Source organism: Euprymna scolopes, chromosome 10 (assembly GCF_053919585.1).
Source record: "Euprymna scolopes isolate OS-2025 chromosome 10, ASM5391958v1, whole genome shotgun sequence".
NCBI classification, from domain to species: domain Eukaryota; kingdom Metazoa; phylum Mollusca; class Cephalopoda; order Sepiida; family Sepiolidae; genus Euprymna; species Euprymna scolopes.
The window spans coordinates 136,601,538-136,621,487 of record NC_136491.1 but is presented as its reverse complement, the minus strand read 5'-3'; the positions used below and the strand labels follow the sequence as shown (position 1 = coordinate 136,621,487).

Sequence of the window (19,950 nt, the reverse complement as noted above, 5' to 3'; positions counted from 1 at the left end):
GTGTATCTTGTTGAACTCAGGAATCTATACAGAATTTTGAACTGAACTCTGAAGGAAATTTAACAAAACTCCTTTTCAGCAACAACATTGCAATGAACACTCGCACGTTCCCTCTCAGCTTGCAAAAAATTCAACTGCATCTCTTTCTCGATTTGTCTTTCTTAAAGTAGTTGTCCTCCTCATATGCAAATGAATATCACCCATAAAAAAATATAACTAATAACACGTTGTTTATTTTCCCACTGAAAATCAAGTTCTCAACATATGAAAACGCTAAGGCAATTTTTAAAAGGCCAGAGTGTTGTTCCTTCAGGGTTGCTGGCTTGATTCTCCACACTTTTCGACCTTGTGTCACATCTTCGACCTTGTGTCACACACTTCAAAACTTGTAACTCTTCATTTTCTTCTTCATTGTTACAATAAATAAAGCAGTTAATCCTCCTTTATATGAGGATCATTCCAAGTAAAGCCTCCTATTTTTTAACTCAAAAAGTTGAAGAGCTATGAAGATGAAAGTGGCACCATTAAAACGAGTGACCTTTTGTGATTCAGAATTTATTTTTCTACATAGTCACCACCATTCTCAATGCACTTTTGCCAGAAATTCAAGGACGCATTTCTACTCCTGACACGCATTCATAATGAGGCTTGCTTTCTTAGAGTCTCACACCATCAATATCTGGAACAGAGAGATGAAACTTTCAGGTCATGAATGCATAAATTCAGTCATCATAACAATGCAACTTGTAGTCCCCTCTGATCCATTTGGGCGGAATAAAAACATAGGATGCATTACTTTTGGAATAGCGCTCATATTTTAAACCACATTTAATCCATATGAGTAGCATGTTCTTGTTCAAGGTCCCGTTACATTACAGATACAAAATATGAGGTAAAATTCAGTTATAAGTGGATTTGGAGGTTGAAGGTTCAATCCTCAGTGCGGCCGATACTAAGAATACAATTGAAAATTATTTAAGACATCTACCTGGTCATAGTTGATGGAACGAGAGCATGCTATTCCCATGGATTAAATAAAAGAAATAAATTTAAAAAATCTCATTCCTCATGAGCACCCAAAATTTTGTGTTTTCATGGTTCCTGCTATCTTGGAATTGGTGATGAAAGGACTGAAAAGTCTGCAATCAACACTGGCACTCATTCTGCTGACAACACAACATTCATTGCCATTGTCTAAGATAAGTTGAAGCTCTGGAGATAAAAGATGCAAAATATTTTTCTCTTTTGAAGACAAAAGACGAAAAGAAAAAAAAATGAAGATTTTGTTTTTCTTGGCTCAGTTATTACATGGTCCTCATCTGACATTAGCAAAAGAATTCAAATACATGGGAACAAATGCATTGAAGACATTGCCAAGGCTGTTGCAAAGAAGGTGGACTCCTTTTACCATGCAAGAAAATCACTCACATCAGAGATCATATTATTACAAAGGCACCATTCGCTTATGCATAAAGTATTATGTTGTGACATATGGACAAGTGCATCTACCACTTATCTCCCACTCTTAGGGTAAAAAAAACATCTCAAATAGGTTCCGTGTTGTCAACCAAGCTCTAACCTCTGTCCCGTTGCCACACTGTCTCATCCTTGTGCCTTTTACTAATACTTTAATGAAATGTGCTCTGATGAACTCATAGCACTAGTGCCCCTTCAACATACCCTCCCTCCAACTAATCAGACAAGCAGCAAAATGCTAGAATGCCTTCTAATTTAATAGTTTCTTCTCTTGGACGGCTAGAATTTGGAATTCCCTCCCTGTTTCCCACTTCTCTGATTGTACTAAAGTGCCAAAATTTAAATATAATGTGAACAGACATCTCGCTGCTCAACTTCCCTGTTAGACATGATCCCAAATAGTAGTGGCAATATGTTTAGTTTGGGGAGAAAAAGAGTAAAAAAAATGAAAAGAGAATAAAAAAAAAGTAAAAGAATTAAAGAATAAAAATTTTTTGCATTTGAATATTTAAAAGTAGGGATATGTATCAGGAAGCACATATCAACACCTCTGAAGTTGCGTTCTTTATAATGCATTGATAGTCCATAGTGCTATATATGCAAGTGCAAAATGGACTGTATTGGCACAGCATGAAAGGAAGTGTAATGTCTCTGAAATTATATGTTAAAGAACTATATTTGGAGTAACTTTGCAAGACAGACTGAGAAATGCAGATATTAAAAAAAGGAATAATAGTAAGACAGGCAGTTGAATTATTGACAGCTGTGAGAAATAATTGGAGCTGAGATTTATTGGTTTTCCTTCTGACGTTGTTGAAGAGGTGTTACTTTAATTTCCTTACATTACAATCTAATTTTAAAAAAAGTTTTACAACCGTGCAAAAAATGGAAGCAAAATCTTTAATATGGGGGATAGGGTAACAATCAAGAACAGCAGTTAAGTTCAGCCAGCAGAAATCTCCGGTAAACACTAGTTCCCAGAATGCTTTGGAACCATATGCAAAGAGGATGCCCAAGGGCTAGATGATAGGACAAAGAATACTTAGCTCGAACATGTGATCGAAATTCATACCTTTAATTGCTTGCGGCTGGAGTCAGGGAGGACTGAGGATGTGAAAAAATAACAGTTGTTTCAATGAAATTCACGGTAAAATGAGGTTTATTTCAAAATTAAAATTTGTTGGATTTGAAAAAGAATCTAATAATAAATCATAAGGGTCTTCAGCGATACAAAAAATACAGGACTAATAAGTGGTTCAGAAGCTTTTCTACCTGATAGTGATAGGTTAATATTAGAAGTTATCAAACAGCAGCTAAGTGTGACATAACGGCAGTATCGTCTAACGGTGTGTACATAGTCCTATGTATAAAATATACACAGACATGACAGGAAAGAATAGACACCCATAGAAATAATTTATTTCAAGAAACATATAATTAATTGAACAAAATCAAAAATAAATGGTCACAAATTTACTAACTATTATTTGGTTTACATTACGTTTGCTGTTTTTAATGCTAAGAACCCTTCTAGGTTTAGTATTGATAAGTTAACGAATATCATCTTGAGAAATTTCTTGCCATGTCTGACGCAATAGTTCAAGCTTAGAAAATGGTTTCCTTTTCCTTTTGCAAAGGTTCTGGTCTAATATGTTCAAAGGTTTTCACTTGGGTTCATATCTGGGGACTGACTTTGCCATGGAAGTTTATTAATTCCATTTTGGCTCAACCAATATTGTGTCGCCCTAGCAGAATGACAAAGAGTTTTGTCTTCCATAAATAGGGAGTTAACTTGGTTCATTTTATCACTTGAGAATATTCGTAAGAGTCCTTCGAGTGATATTGAAACATATTTAGCAGAATTGATGTTTCCTTCACACTCCACCAGGTCTGAGCAACCATCATATCAAATTGCACCTCATGCCATAACTGATAAACCCTTATGTTTCAGCGTTGGCTGCAGTCTTTTTAAGTCAGTTTAAGTCAGATTCTTTCTGAGGGAGCCTTTATACCCATACCCTTCCACTGTCGGGAAAATAATGCAAATCATGATTCATCAGAGAAAATGACATTGGTCTAAAAGGTCACAGGTCTCTCCACCATCTCACGAGCCCAATCTTTTCTGCACTTGATATTGGCAGGACGAAGATGTTTTCCTTCTCGCATCTCTACCATAGTTTTTTTTTTCTTTTTTTTTTTTTTATTACATTTTCACCCCAAACAAGGCACATTGCCACTTTGTTGTAAAGGGGATACTATCAGGGACATAGGCATCAGGGGTAGTGTAGGGATTTGGGCAGCAAGCTGTCGGTTCACGTCACACTTGAACTTCTGCATGTCAGTACAGTTGGGGAAGCAGGGACCCGGAAGGGAATTTCAAAGTCTAGCTGTCCTGGGGAATAAACTACTGGAGTAGAAAGCTCTCTTACATCTAGGGATCTCTACTGTGAAGGGGTGGGATTTAGCTGCTTGTCGGGTTTGTTGGGGGTATTTACGTCGAGGGGGCACAAGTGCTTACAGTTCGTCAGAGCATTCACCGTAAAAGTACTTGTAGAACAGGCAGAGAGATGCAACGTTTCGTCGATGGGACAGAGTTTAGATGACAGTTTAGGACCTATCAGATTGGCAACTCTCTTTTGAACCTTATCTAGGAGCGAGAGACTAGTGGCAGATGTACCAGCCCAAATATGACAACAATACTCCATACATGGGCGAATAGTGGCCTTATAGAGGTATAGGATATTTTTGGGCATTAGTATCTTTCTAGCACGGTAGAGAGAACCCACCTTCTTCGCAGCAGTTCTGGCGATACTCTCAATGTAATTGTTCCAATTCATGTTTCCTGTGAGTGTTAGGTCGAGGAGTTTAAAAGATGTACTTTCAGATAAAGAGTCATTGGCCATTGCTATTGGTGATAGAGGAGGTTTCTTGTAATTATTGAAGGAAACGAGTTTAGTCTTGGCAGTATGACCATCCATTTATGTCCCCATTCCACTACAGATCGGAGGTCATCCTCTAGTGTTTCTGCGATTTCTTTAGATATGTGTTCATTTGTTTTCCTGTTGTGTCTGTTATAGAATGTGGTGTCGTCAGCATATATACCCATCTCGCAAACAATTTTGTCAGGGAGGTCATTTATGAATATTAGGATAGACCTCTGAGGCACTCCCGCATTTATATAATATTTAGATGTACGACCGTCGAGGACAACCTGGATTTTTCTCTTATCTAAGAAGGATTTAATTATGTTATGTATTCTTCCAATGATACCATATGATCTGATTTTCCTGAGAAGACCTTCATGCCATACCCTGCCAAAAGCCTTAGATATATCTAGAGCTCTGCTCTACCCTTCACCGTTTTGTTCAGTGACTGGTATATACGTTCTGAGATTACAGTTAGGACGTCTGCTGTGGAACGGGCTTGCCTAAATCCATATTGTTGGTCAATCAAAAGTTTAGCATCTGTAAGGTGATGGACTAGAGCTTGGTTAATTATGGTCTCAAATATTTTGGCGAAAAGTGGGAGGAGGCTAATGAGGCGATAATTTACTGGGTCAGTTCTTTCGCCAGAATTCTTGAAAACTGGTACTACAGAAGCAGTTTTCCAGCAGGCAGGAAAGCAAGATTCATTAAGGCATTTGTTGTACAGTTTGGAGAGAACTGGGGCTACTTCGGCGGAGCACTTTTTTAATAGCACAGCCGGGATGAGATCAGGTCCACATGCTTTTGCAGTGTCAAGATTTCTTATGATAGTATGCACCTGAGAAGGGGTGATTTTCAGATCGTCTAGTGTGGTGTCTGTCCGCAAAGGAAAGTCAGAGAAGGGGTAGCTGGCAGGGTCCAGTGTGGAGTTTGAGGCAAACCGACTGACAAGCATGTTAGCCTTCTCAGTTGCAGAGTAAACAACCTCATGATTGTTGGATTGTGGGGGAATTGTTGATTGCCCATTATTTACTATACTGTTGTAGATTTTCCAGAAGTCACGGGTTCCTAATTTCTGTGCTTCGATGCGTTTTTTAGTGGTTTCAGTAAATTCTCTGTTAGCTGTCGCTATTTCTTTCTTACAGTTACTTCTGGCTTCTATATACTTCTGCCTGTTTAAACTGGACTTATGTCGGTGAAATTTGCGGTACGCATGCTGCCTTTGCGCTATTGCAGCTGCACAAGTAGAAGTAAACCATTGGGGAGAGTGGGGCTTGCTATAAAATTTGAGCGTGGGAACATGTGCTTCAATTGCCATTTTAAACCATTCAGTGGCCTCATTTGCGCAATGTTCAGCAGGAAGTAAAAAGATATTTCGCCATGGGGCGTCTCTGATGAGATCCCTGATGGCTTCCCAGTCAGTCTTTTTATAATATCTCGTTGTTTTGAGCAGTGGCTCTTCAGTTTTGGCTCTAAAGTTTAGGGTTATTTCAACCATTACCACTGCATGATCAGCATTCCCAAGTGGGCTGTGGGCATTAGTCACACAGTCATCGGAAACTGTGGTCAGAAACAGATCTAGAAGTGATGCATGTTGTTCATGCTGGTCCGGGAAACAGGTTGGAAACGTAACCATCTGTGATAGGGAATGAGATATAGAGAAGTTATGTGTTGTGGTACCAGCTGTGTGATTAGTAAATCCAAGCCAGTTACTGCGGTGGACATTGAAGTCACCAAATACATGCACTTGTGCGCTAGTGTCGAGGGAAAGTGCTGTGTCTATGCTTAGCCCAGCTTGTGAAGATACCTGACAGCTGTTCTGGGACTGACACCAGCTTGTGTTGTGATGTAATAGGCTTTACACGGAGGACCCGCTTCAACATTTTTTTTCACAAGACGCAATGTTCTTTGCAGAGGGCTCAAAGTGACCTGTTGTGCACTCTTTGTCCTCTCTTCTGAAATTCTTATAGGTCTGATGCTCCTTTGGTTCGTGGCATGCTTCAATGTTGTTAGATTTCTTTTTTTTATTACATTTTCACCCCAAACAAGGCACATTGCCACTTTAATGTAGGGGGCTACTATAAGGGACATAAGCTACAGGGGTACTATGTGGGGAGTTGGGTAGCAAGATATCAGTTCACATGTGCACTTGTGAGTGTTTTACAAATACACAATGGCCATTCAGTAATGCACTACTAATCTCTTTACAATTTTTGGTTCTTCTCGTTCTTCGGAAGTTGGTAGTTGTCTTAGAGATACTGGAAACAAATGCTACCTGTGTATAAAAAAACACAACAACTTGTTAACTATAAATGTGGAGCTCAGAGTTGCCTGCCAAGTTATCGTTATTAGTCTACATTTTTGGCCGTCAAGTCCCCTTTCAGCTTCCCAGGATCTATCGCCAAACGAATCTCCCCTGGTAACTGACAACTCAACTCTCAACTTATGAGATTTCTGTATTAAATAATGAATATTGCTTTGTTCTTAATGCTGACCCATTTTGATAATACGAGTGCCTCATCTGTTACATTTGCCAAAAGATCAACCTTTTTGTTATTGTAAATATTAAACTTTTGTAAATATCCTTCACTATTTACTTCAAATATTTGACTTTTTTTATTATTGTTACAATTTATTTTCCTTTGTATTTATCTGTATCCAGTTATGTAAACGGCATCAAAACTAGTTACGTAACTGATCTCCTCCCATCACAGAGTCCTGATCTGCTAGATTGGCATGTTCATTGAGCGACGCTAACATTAATAATATGAGTTTCTGATTTCTACCCGTCAACAATCACTCTCTCTTGTCAGTTATTCAATAGACTTTTGTATAGTTATATAAACAAGGTTAGGGGTTGATTTTGTAGCCACGGCTAAAATTTCGGCTAAAAAATTGGAATTTGTCACTAGCCCGAGATATCAAAAAAATATTTTAAGGAAAGAGATTTGACTCCAATGAAGTGATATTTGAAACTGAGGCATATTTTGAAACCAAAAATGGGATCATTTTTTTTTTTAATGGAAATCGCTCTTGAAATCACGTGATCTAAGGAACTAACTAACAGAAATCAGTCAATGATAAGTGTTATATGGAATAGATTTTGATCTGGAAAGCAGCAATTCTTGCCTCTTTGTCAGAAACACCACTCATGGAATATGAGGACTAAAGGACAAAATAAGGGAAGCAGGAGTTTGTTAGAGAGATGTTGAAATCGATGTATCACCCTAGGAGGGGATTATGTTTATGAATAAAGTTGAAATTTAGAGATTGATGAGTATCGGCTTGTATGATGATTTCTCATTTTAAAATTTGTCTCTGGTTATCATCTTTCTGCTTTTAAAAGTAATCGTGTAATGATATCCAGAATTATTCGCAATTAACGTTAATACTTTTATTTTCTTTCCTTTTCAGCTATGGATATTTATATTTCAGGTAAGTTAAAAAATATATATATATATATTTATATATTATATTTTCTTTGTCTGTCCCACTTTCTTGTGAAAACTAATGATCTGATCTACCTGAAATATTGTATAGACCTTAGTTATGATAAGGTGTAGCAAACTAAGTATTATGGTATCTATTCGATGTGCGGTTAGCGATTAATAAGGATTGGTAACCACAATACTACATTGTAGAAGTTCTATTCGTTGGTTGGTTGTTTTTGTTTTACGGCATATCAACCCTTTTCGGGTTATTTAATGCCGAATCCAAAGATTTTGAAGAAAAATTTTTTAACAGAATATATTTGTTGTTTTCAAGTCGGTTTCTATTTAACCCATAGTTGGGACCCTAACATGTACTACCACTCCGGGTCAGAGTGGACCTGGGAGCAATGGTAATTAAAGGGTTGCTCCACACTCCCCAAAGCCCGCAAGCTGAGGCCTCACCACTGGATATAGTTTAAGGTCATATCCAGGACCAGAAGTGCTATTGGAAATTACTGGACCGATCTGGCTGTAATTTTGTATGAATTTTTGTTATGATAAAGTGCAGCGAATTAAGTATTATGGTATCCGTTTGATGTACAGTTAGAGATTAACAGGGATTAGTAACCATAATACCGCATTTATTCTAGAAGTTTTCTCAGAAAATACTGGGTCAATCTGTTTGAAATTTTCTAGGGATATCATATTCACAAGTGATCACCAGTTGCATGTATGTCCACTTATAAGTAAGCACCAAATTTTGAATGGACTTTTTGTTATGATAAGGTGCAGTGGACCAAGTATTATGGTATCCGTTTGATGCACAATTAAGAATTAATAAGGATTAGAATTTAATGCAAAATGAGCACAAATCCAACCATCAATTCTAACCCGATGGTCTATAACTTTTGCCAGTTTTTAATGGACAAAAAATCTAGTTTCACATTTTTTTTTTTTTTTTTTTTCAAAATTCATCGGATTATTAAATATTAGCATTTCAGCCCAGCGTTGCCCGGGGTGTTTGGAGGTGTGTGTTGAGCAAAAAAAAAGTGGTATTAGGAAAGCAGGTTCGAAGCCGTACCACGAAGGAGGAAAAGAATGGGAAAAAAAATGTGACGTCTTTGCTGTTATTATAACTCTAACGCCCTCTCTTGTTCGTGGGCCGGGCCGCATCCGTCGTTAACCTGGTTCACGGCAGCATACTTGTGATGTACTTCTGGCCGTGTTCGTCGCTCCCAGCTCACAGGACCATAGATGCAACCCAGAAGGGCTACATTCTTACTTGTCTAGTGGTGGACCCCTCAAGGGTGATCAGACTTTCACTGGTCACTGGAATATATCTCTCTGCTGGCCAGGGCACGCGAAATGTGCATGACCCTAAGTCGGTGTGGCAACATTGTCGATTTCGGCTGTCACTCTGGCTTCGTGCTGGATCCAGTCTATCTCTTCCATCATCTGACGTCAGGGCATACCTGAAATAAACTGCATCTTCATTCAGGCCGGCAATTGAGAAACAAAGAAAAACTCTGGTCCATTTTCGTAAAAATTAAACAAAATAATTATTCATAAATCATTTTACACTTGTTTAAAGTCGAGTTCTTTGATCCGAGCTTCATGATGCAGGTTGTATAACTTAAGTTCCTCTAATTAATTTCGCAGCTAAGAACAAAACCTTTTCGATTTAGCTCTTATGAGCCCCCCCCCCCCCTCCCCAGGCGGGATGAGAGCGATGTGGACGCCTCGATGCCAGCCAGTAAAAAGACCCTAACTCTAAAAAGCCAATCGATTTTATAAAACTGGCCTCTTCTCCCCTCTGTCATATTGAAGATTACTTTTATTTTTTTTTCTCTGAACCTCTTTTTTTCTCTATCCCATTATCTTATTCTTTTTCTTCTCTCGTGAACTCCTTTCTCTATCCCCTTATTTTATTCTTTTCATTTTCTATTTTCTTGTGACCCTCTTCTTCCTCTTTCATGACCATATCTCTCCCTAGGTTCAATTTATTTATTTATCTGTCCAACTAACTTATCACTGGCTTGGTGGCCTGGTAGTTAAATACAACAGGTGGACCCAAATGACAACATCTCCCAGACACCAAACCAGACCTTTTGAACCCAAGTCATTGTACCTGTCTCACTCAATTAGTAGTAAAATTCATTTTTACCAAATCCAACTAGAAAAATAATCTCTTGTTCCAATGAATCCTATTATCAGATTTTATATTTTCTTTTCATTCTAAAAGATACCATTTCTTCTCTGGTGGACAGAAATCTCATAAACATCTGTTTTTCCTCGACCAAGTGTCAGCATGGTCCACCCCCCCCCTAACCATACCTCATTCTCTCCCATCTTTATCTAAACAGGATACCTGGCACTGCCTGGGATCCCGTTACAGTTATGACCACCGCCAAACCGGAAGTGACGTAGGTTTAAATTAAGGCTAGACAATTGAAAAGAGGGGATGACTTTCGAAAATAATGGTGAAAAAAGTGACCCCTCCCTGTAGAAAAGTGCCTAGTTGAGGGTGAAGAAATTAATGTTTTTAGTCAATTTTTCGGTATTTGTCGTCTGAAGGGTGAGTTTCAAAACAATACTGATCTTGTGAAAATCCGTGGCCTCTGTCGAAAGTTTTAGGCAGACATGCAAACATACATACATACAGTTATATATTGGTAGCTCAAATTTTCGACCCAAACCGATTAAAAAGCTTGCCCTGTCTCTGAATACCCTTTATGTAAAATTTAAAATGTTTAGACCAGAAATTGTCTGAGTAATTTGGTAGAGACCGCAGAGGTCAAATTTTAAAAAGCTTTGACCCCTATTATGACTCCTTAACATTTATTGTTTTGGGCTCAAATCAAGTTATTAACTTAGATCCATGTCCAAGGAACCTATATCTAAAATTTCAATTGTTTATACCCAAAATTGGCGGAGGAGTTTGGTAGAGTTCTCAAAGGTCAAATCGTTGAACTTTGACTCCTCAACAGCCAAATTTCTGGCCGAAAACGGATTACAAAGATTTTCCAAATCTCCATACCCTGTATATCAAATTTTGAGTTTGTAGACTGAAAATTGATAGAGTTATTGTGTGGGAAAATGTACACGGACAGACAGACAGACACTTTCACTTTTATAGATATATAGATTAAGGGAGGAATTACATAATAGACATTAGCAAGAAACACTTGTGACTGTTATATCACACCGAAGAAACCTGATGCAGCATTCAACCTAAGAGGGATGAACTGATTTCTTTCAAAGGAGGAAGTTTCTAAGGAATATCAAATTCACAAATGATCACCAGTTGATGTATATCCCAGTAAGCGCCAAAGCAGTGTATGTCACGTTATGCCTTCTTTTTTACTGATCCCCAAAACATGGGTTTTGCAAGAAAAATGGAAAATCTAATCAAATCTATTACAGTAGAATGTCGACACCATATTAGTATACTTCGGTTTACAGATATAGACAATTCTCGAAACCCAGCTGGCAGGAACAAAAGGCTCACTTTGATTTTAAGTCTCACTCTCTCTACATCTCTTTTACATATACAATATACAGTGAGAAGGAACACAGACCTATACACCCGAGATTACAGTCTCTAAATATACATCATCTCTAGATTTGTAGTCAAAGTGAAGCGGGTGATTACTCTGATGTTTGTCTCGTCTGGTTTTGTAGGTATTGAGTGATACCACTTCTTCTGGCAGTTAGTTCCACATGTTCCCCACACGTTGGGAGGAAAAGTGTGCTCAAACAGAACCAGTTGCCCCCTTCCGATGTCGCTGCTTATCCAAACACAAGGAATGCCCACAGGTGCTACAATCTTGTTTCAAAGGAAGCATCTAGAGATAGCCCATGTTGTATTTCCCATGCAGATATTTGAAGACTTGGATGAGAACCTCTCTCATTCGATGGAACACTAGAGTTGGAATATCCAGTTGCTTCAGTTGCTCCTCATAGGACAGATCATTAGTAACCCTCTTTTGCACTGCTTTTATGGTTCCAATGCCGCATATATATCGCGGTGACTATACTGATGTTTTTTTGTTTTTTTTACATGGAAGTCACCACTTATCAAGGCTTGGAAGCCACTCGGGGATTGCGTGTACAGTAATCAATGAGATAGTATCGTAGTAATCGTTAGTATTGGAGATTTGATAAAGTATCTTACTTAAGGGGGCGGTTCATCAGGAATTTGTTTATGTTGAACTTGAAGACATCTGGCTGAAACTACTGTCAATAATTTTCCCCACTCTTTATCTGTGCCTAAATCCAAACGTAGATTCCATTAGCAGAGCTTCTTTCTCAGAAGTGCACGACTGTGGAACTCTCTTCCGTTTGCCTGTTTCCCACCTGACTGCAACTTGGATGTCTTCAAGTCCAACATAAACAAATTCCTGACAAACCGCCCTCTTAAGTAAGACACTCTATCAAATCTCCAATACTAATGATTACCACAATACTATCTCATTGATTACTGTACATGCAATAACCCTTATCCCTGAATGGCCTTCATGTAAAAAAAAAAAAATCCAAGTTGTAGTCAGGTGGGAAACAGGCAAACGGAAGAGGGTTCCACAGTCATGCACTTCTAATAAAGAAGCTTTGCTCATGGAATCTACGCTTTGATTTAGGCACAAATAAAGAGTGGGGAAAACTATTGACAGTGGTTTCAGCTAGAGGAGTGTTTATCGTGAACATATTCTAGCTTTGGACGGACTAGCCCCTTATAGAGAGACAAGATGGGCTATAAAATTCACAAGTGGTTCCCAGTCACATGCATATCATGGTCAGGGGAAAGGACAATATTAGATTTTGCAAATTTTTGCAGGGAGATGTAATTGGCATAAGTTCTGGTGATTGTCCAGAATACCTCCTCCCCATGGAAAAACAAAAATAAAGAAAAATCTGTATGATGTACATGTCTATGACAGAAAGGGCAATATCATATTCCAAAAATCGCATGAATTGATCAAATAGTTTTATTTTAATAAAGAAAATCATTTTTAAGTATTTAATAGGAATTTGTAGGTATTACGAAGATATACTAAACTGATTCGAAACTCTATTTTTTTAAGAACTTTTTTAAGGGGTAATTAACCAGTAATGAATGTTAGATTTTTTTAATGTTTTATAATTTTAGTTTCTGGAATTCTACCAAGAAAAAAAAAAAATGAACCGGTAATACTTACTGTAGTATTAGCTGTGGGCAAGCTATACTGGTTTCCTCTGAAGGAGGAAGTTTACAGAGAATATGAAATTCACAAACTGTTCCCAGCTACATGTATATCCTGGTCATGGGGAGATGATATACAACACCTAGCATTCCTTAATAGTCACTCATCTGGTACTGGCCAGGCTCCATGTTGCTTAACTTTGGCGATCTAATAGGAACCAATGTTTGAACGTGATTATGTTGTATTTAAAAGCAAGAAATAAAAATTGTTTGGAGTTATCTCCCTTGTTCAATTCAAACTGTTTCCAAGATGATGTCACAAGAATGAACGATAATCAATATCAACAACAACAACGATTTGTCTTTATTTTTTTTTATTCGTGTTTTATTTTTAGCTTTTAATTTTGATATTTGTGATCTTTGATGTGCAATATTTTCTTTCCGTCACGGGTACGTACATCATATAGATTGTTCTTTATGGTGGAGGTGGAGTGCTAATCCTGCACAAGCATTTTTGTTTCTCCTTCTTTTTTTGGAATTTGTGAGGGTGGGATGGGGTCAAGTACTCACAAGAGGGATGTTGCAATATATATAGTGAAAGAGGTGTCGGTGCTCATCTTTATATTAATATGTGTTATAAGACTAGTTCCAAATTCCTGCACGGTTATCAACTATGACAAAAAGCATATGAAGAAAGGCCAGAGTGTATAAAAGTTTAAATGTGAACATTATAATGTTTTCTTGGTGGATAATTAGTAATAATGACAATGGCAGAAAGTGAATCAGATGAGCCTACAAGTCCACATACTTCTCACAGGGAAATATATTTCAAGTTTCATCTCAAATCAAGGGAAATAACTCGTTAGTACTTGAATCATACTATAAACAGAGTATAGCATTGCCACATTCTAACAGATGAAAGAGAACAATAAATTGTTGCATCCCTCTGCCTGTTCTACAAATACTTTAACGGTGAATGCTCTGATGAACTACAAGCACTTGTACCCCTCAACATGAATACTCTCGATAAATCCGACAAGCAGCTAAATCCCACCCTTTCACAGTAGATATCCCTACGTGTAAGAAAGCCTTCTACTCCAACAGTTTCTTCCTCAGAACTGCTAGACTTTGGAACTCCCTTCCGAGATTCTGTTTTCCCAATTGTACTGACATGCAGAAGTTCAAGTGTAATGTGACCAGACATCTTACTTCTCATTTTCCTTCATAATATCCCTGCAACTTATGTCCACGGATAGTAGCCCTCTACTTCAAAGTGGCACTGTGTTTGGGGGTAAAAATTCAATTAAAAAATAAAAAAAAGTTGTGTTCTGTTCTTGTTTTATTTCTATTGCAGTATTTAAGTTACTGGTTAGCGTTCACAGTTCATGGGGTTGGTTTCCACATTCTAGGATTTTTATTAAGATTTTAGCCGATTAATTATCATTATTCATTATTATGGTTAAATTAACAATTTCTTAAATAAATTCGACATATTGATGTCCAAACTTCCAACTCTAAGACTCCACACTCTTTCAAATTGACTTGCACACAACTATATACATAGCACACCTTCTTCCAACTTGGTCTCCTGTTCGTTTCACATCTGTTTTTATTCATCTGCCTCATTTGCATATAAACAGTGACAGTCTGAGTCACTCACGTAACCATCAACCATAAAACCAACAGTGTCACCATTTTATCCTTTTTTCTTTATTTCCTTTTTTGTTACACAACTAACTCTTTGAAGCACGCGTACATGCTAGCCAAGTAAGTTACAATTTTCTCTACTTCCCCCGATTCCAATTTTTCCCATTCTTTTTTTTTTCAAAGTTTTTCAGGATCATGCCTAGTGATATTATTCTAAATTAATTGTATTTCCTTTCTTTTTGAATAGAATACCAATTAAGCGGACACACGAAGAATGCCTTAAAACTTTCACCACAGCGTAAGTAAAATTCATCATTAAAAATAAATGACTCCCTTTTAAATATGTCAGTAGTTTACAGAACACTGTAATCATCTCTCTTTCTAACATTTATTTACTTATACACAACACATGCAAATTTAGAATTACACTTATTTTAAAAAACAAAAATACAAAAAAAATCTTTATGATTTAAGTACTTGTAATGAAATGAAGATATCAAATTCTAAAAATCATGTAAATTGATTATGTGGTAAAATATTCTGCAGTCTCCCAATTTATGTTAACTATTCTTCTCCTTCTTCACAATTTTCGGTGTGACACGATAGTGTCATGAGTGCAAGCGGAGAAGTACATACTGCAGTGAAGGGGGTGTTTGACCAGAGAAGATGGGGTGGGGGAGTGCAGAGAAATGCAAAGACTTGGCTAATGATAAGGGACCAACTGCTGAGCTATCATTCTTGGTTTGTTACACACAAGCCAAATGGCATATTGACTCAAAAATGGGAACAGAATTAAAGATTATCTTTTTGAGATGTCGGGGAAGATGTTTTTATTTGGAGGGGCATTGCTGATAAAGATGCACACAGCGTTGAGTGAGGAAGTCCAGAGGGCTGCCACAGATATCAGTGTGAGCAACACTCCCCTTCCAGGAAAGAGAGGGAGACGTATTGAGTGGTTGAGACAAAGAAAGGCCTTGAGAGGAAAAGAGAAAGGATGTTTTTAACACCCCTCCCCTCTAGGAAGAAGAGGGAGAGGTGTCGAGTGATTGAGACAGAGGGAGGCCCTGAAAGGAAGAGAGAAAGGAGAGGTGAGGAAAAGGGGTTGGATTCAGGAAAAAGAATGCTGAAAAGAGTCGAGTTATAGGCAGCAAACTGAACGGTTGGGCTGGCCAAGCGCTCCCGACCTAATGTTATGATGTTAACTAGACTGTGTTAATGGGGATCCGTGACTTTACTTGTCTGGTCAGGCGTCGTTCACAGCTTGTAGTCAGTCACCTCGAATTAGACAGTATCAGTTGTGAACTGATGAGATTAATAAATAGTTTGTAATTTTTTTGTAAACCAAAGTTCTGTTTGTTTGTGGTGAGAACTCTTCATTTGCAGCAAACTGATTGAACCATCAGAGGGAATAATGAACATGGAGACTACCCAGTACAGGAGACGATTGGCTTGAGAGGTGAAGTGCCCCATTATGGAACGTGATGTGGTGAAGACGATCATCACCTTGTCACGGGACAATGTACAATAAAAAAAAAGCACCTGTCATATTGGGTGCAGTTCGATGAGGATAAGTTCCCATTATATCTGGTCCCGCGACAAGGATAGAGACTCCCGTTATATTGGTATGAAAATTCAATACACAGCTAATTCTTCTCCTTCTCACAATTTCCAGCCTCACAATTACATAAACATCTCACAAAACTCATTTCTGCCAAAAGGAATGCCTTTCTCTGATCAACAGGCTTTTTATTGAAACCGTCTGCATTTCATATGCATATTGAAGTCAAGTTAGTTATGATTTTCCCTACAGCCTTTCCCGTATCCCAATTTCTCCCATTCTTTATTTTCAAAGTCTCATTACCTCACGAGATCACCAGCCTATAAGTAAACGCAGCAGACATTTTTTTTCTTTCTTCTTCTTTCACTGCATGTTGTACAAAAATCAAGTTTATACTAATTTTTAATCACAGATCAAGTAGTTGTTTTTTTATTGAATATATATGAGCATACTAGCAGTAGGAAAAGTAACCAATGTCATTTTTGAATTTTGGCATATCGTCGATTTCTGACAGCCCATATCAGTGGTGATCTTTGCTTCCATCATTATTGATTGTCTCTTTGATGGTGGTCATGAACTCATTGGTCTTAATAGATGAAGAACTAACATTGTGACTTTTTCATTTTGCAGTAAACATGTCCTTGTTCTCACATGCTTTCCACTTCCTCCAAATGTCCATGAATCCAAACCATATCATCACTTCCATAGACACCTTTTTGGCGCAATAAAAAAACCTACTACTGCTTCTTGATTGCACTTGTGATGTTAGTCTGCATAAGGTTGTTAACTTTATCTTAAACTAAAATCAAACTGTTCCTTATTTAATTACATTTTTTTCGATTATCAATTTTTAATACTTATTGGAGTCATTCCAGTATAAACCCTATCTAAGAACACTCCCAGACATATAAAGTACATTTGTGTGAAATTTAAAAAACTCAATCTAGCCATTTCAGAGTTCATAAGAATGAACTCATAAACACAAACCAAGTGTATTATTAATATTATATATATATATATATATATATATATATATATATATATATATATATATATAGGGATTAATAATTGTGAAATTATCAAGTTTACATAGGGGGGAGACATAACAAAATCCAATTTTTTCATGTACAATCATGACCCGGTATTTTAGTTTTTAAAACAATGGTTACAAATACAACCGATATCTTTTAGATTTAAAAAAAATATTTTTACCATGAATGGTTTGGACACTGAGAGGCCTTCTTGCGTTTTTTTTTTTTTTTTTTTTTTAAAGCAACATGGAAACACTATCTCACAAAGATTCAATAACTAAATTAACTTCGATAAGCTTGTTGAAAAAATTTTGGTGTCTTTCCCCCCATCCACCTTTTACGCTGACGAGGAGACGATATCCATAAATATTTTAATTATTTCTTGATACTTTTATTTATTTGTAAATATTCAATGAATAAAAGGATATTGTTTCCGAAACGATCGTACATGAAAAAATTGGATATTTTGTAATGTTTCCCTCTATGTAAATTTGATAATATCACAACTATTAATCCCTCCCCTTTTTAATATATAGCTCTAGGTAACAACACCTATTGAGCTTTTCATAACTGCAATACTCCTTGCTCTTATAGACCTTGTCTATAACATATGTGTGTGAGGGGGAATTAGATTATGCAAATTAACATTTACAAAATGTATACTTCAAATACAACAAATGCAGGATACAAACAATTATTCCCTTATTCCATGGAGTTTCCAAAATTTGTTTTTTTTTTATTTTCAGAGGAAAATAATTAGCCAAAAAATGTTTAAAGACTTGCCATAACATTGCTAGTTTTCACAAAAAGTTGCAATAACAAGTCTATAATAATTTTGCATAATTTCATATAGATTTAAATATTCATATATTGATGCCCCATCTTGAATATTGAGCATTTTTTCAGGATATGATAAAACTAATGTTGATAATAATATTCATATTACCAATTTTAATCTTGAATATATTTCACTGTTTCATTTTACTTCAGTCAAAGTTCTCAAAAATTAAGAGGCTCTTTCCCTACTTGATTATTATATGAGATACATAGATATTTGAATATTCCATTAAAGTTCCTTTTTGCATCTCAAATACTGAGTTAGTAAGCCAGTGGAGAACATAATTTTGCTTTCCTTAACTGACCATTTAAATATGTTACAGTATATCTTTCTTGCGATGCTTTGATCCTACCGGGTTCCAGGGCAAGAATTCATCTAGTCTGGTGGAGTATCCAGCTTTGTGCTGTTACTTGAGGTAACATCACTTGAAGATGGTGCACCATTCCTTGTAAAAACCAATGTTGTTTAGTCATACAGAGTATACCTTATTTAGGCCACAAATACTATGTAATTTTGAATATTTATTAGTCAAGATTTACTAGTGAAAAGTATCCCTCTGTCGGGTTGTCCTGACAAACCCCTGTACAAAGAGACTTTAGAGATTCAAAGATAGTGCTTAGTAGGCATTCAAGTTCTCTCATATATGTGTGTGTGTGCGCAAAAAATGTAATTTATAATATATTAAGATATGTCTTACTTTCTTATTTTATTTGTGTATACATACATATATATATATATATATATATATATTTAGTAATGTGATTGATAATTTAAAATTAAAAATTAAAAATCTTTTTCATAAGAAGGAACACAACAAAGTCAATAATTTGTACGATCATTTCGGAAATGATGTTTTTATTGCGATAGACATTAAGTCATGAATAATAATTTTGACATATAGTTTTTTTTAACAAAGTCTCCTCATCAACAAAAATATTGGGTGTTTTTTTTTTTTATATAAAAGACACCAAATAAATCTAGCATTTTTTAAGTAAGGTAGATGTATCTGGAAAATATTAAAATACAAAGGAAAATAAGCAAAGTAATATGGGTTGAGAATAAAAATTAGAATAAAATTATAAATCTGAATTTGGTTTAAATATAAGGTTATAATAATATGTTTTTAATGAAATTTAACAATTATATAAATATATATATATTTATTTACCTTTTAATTAAATTAAGTAACTTTTAAATTTTAATTAAATTAAGTAACTATTTTCCTTTGTATTGTAATATTTTCCAGATACATCTGCCTTACTTAAAAAAATGCTAGGTTTATTTATGGTATCTTTTATATATAAAAAAAAAAACCCACCCAATATTTTTGCTGATGAGGAGACTTTGTTTAAAAAAAAACTCTATGTCAAAATTATTATCCATGACTTAATGTCTATCGCAATAAAAATATCATTTCCGAAATGATCGTACAAATTATTGACTTTGTTGTGTTCCTTTTTAAAAAAAAAAAGATAAACAATAAAACAATATCTTAAAATTTTGTTTGTTTATAAGATTTTTTTCTTTCTCTCTTTTGCACCTCAAACAAGGAGTATTGCAACTAGGATGTAAGGAGTTACTGCTTGGGATCATGTCTAATAGGGGATTTTGGGGAGTTGAGCAATAATATATGCCTATTCACATTACAGTTAAACTTCTGCAGTTTAGTACAGTCATGAAGCAGGAAACAGGGAGGGAATTTTAAAGTCTAGTTCTTCGACATAAGAAACTATTAGAGTCTGTAGTGGAACAAGATAAGAAAATAAATGAGATTTAGAAGCAACGATCACTACATTTGGATTAAAATTATTATTTTAATGTATAGATAATGAAAACGGTGCAAATATGACAAAGATACATTTTTAC

General features: G+C 36.2%; 1 protein-coding gene across 1 annotated transcript in view; it reads left to right on the top strand.

The window, feature by feature from the left end:
• LOC145286293 (uncharacterized) overlaps positions 1 to 19,950 on the top strand; it is a 44,493-nt gene that overhangs the window by 12,476 nt on the left and 12,067 nt on the right. Inside the window, exons 3-4 of the mRNA XM_080135153.1 lie at positions 7,815 to 7,835; positions 14,905 to 14,955. Of these exons, the coding sequence (XP_079991279.1) occupies positions 7,815 to 7,835; positions 14,905 to 14,955 (72 nt within the window). The remainder of the gene's footprint in view (positions 1 to 7,814; positions 7,836 to 14,904; positions 14,956 to 19,950) is intronic.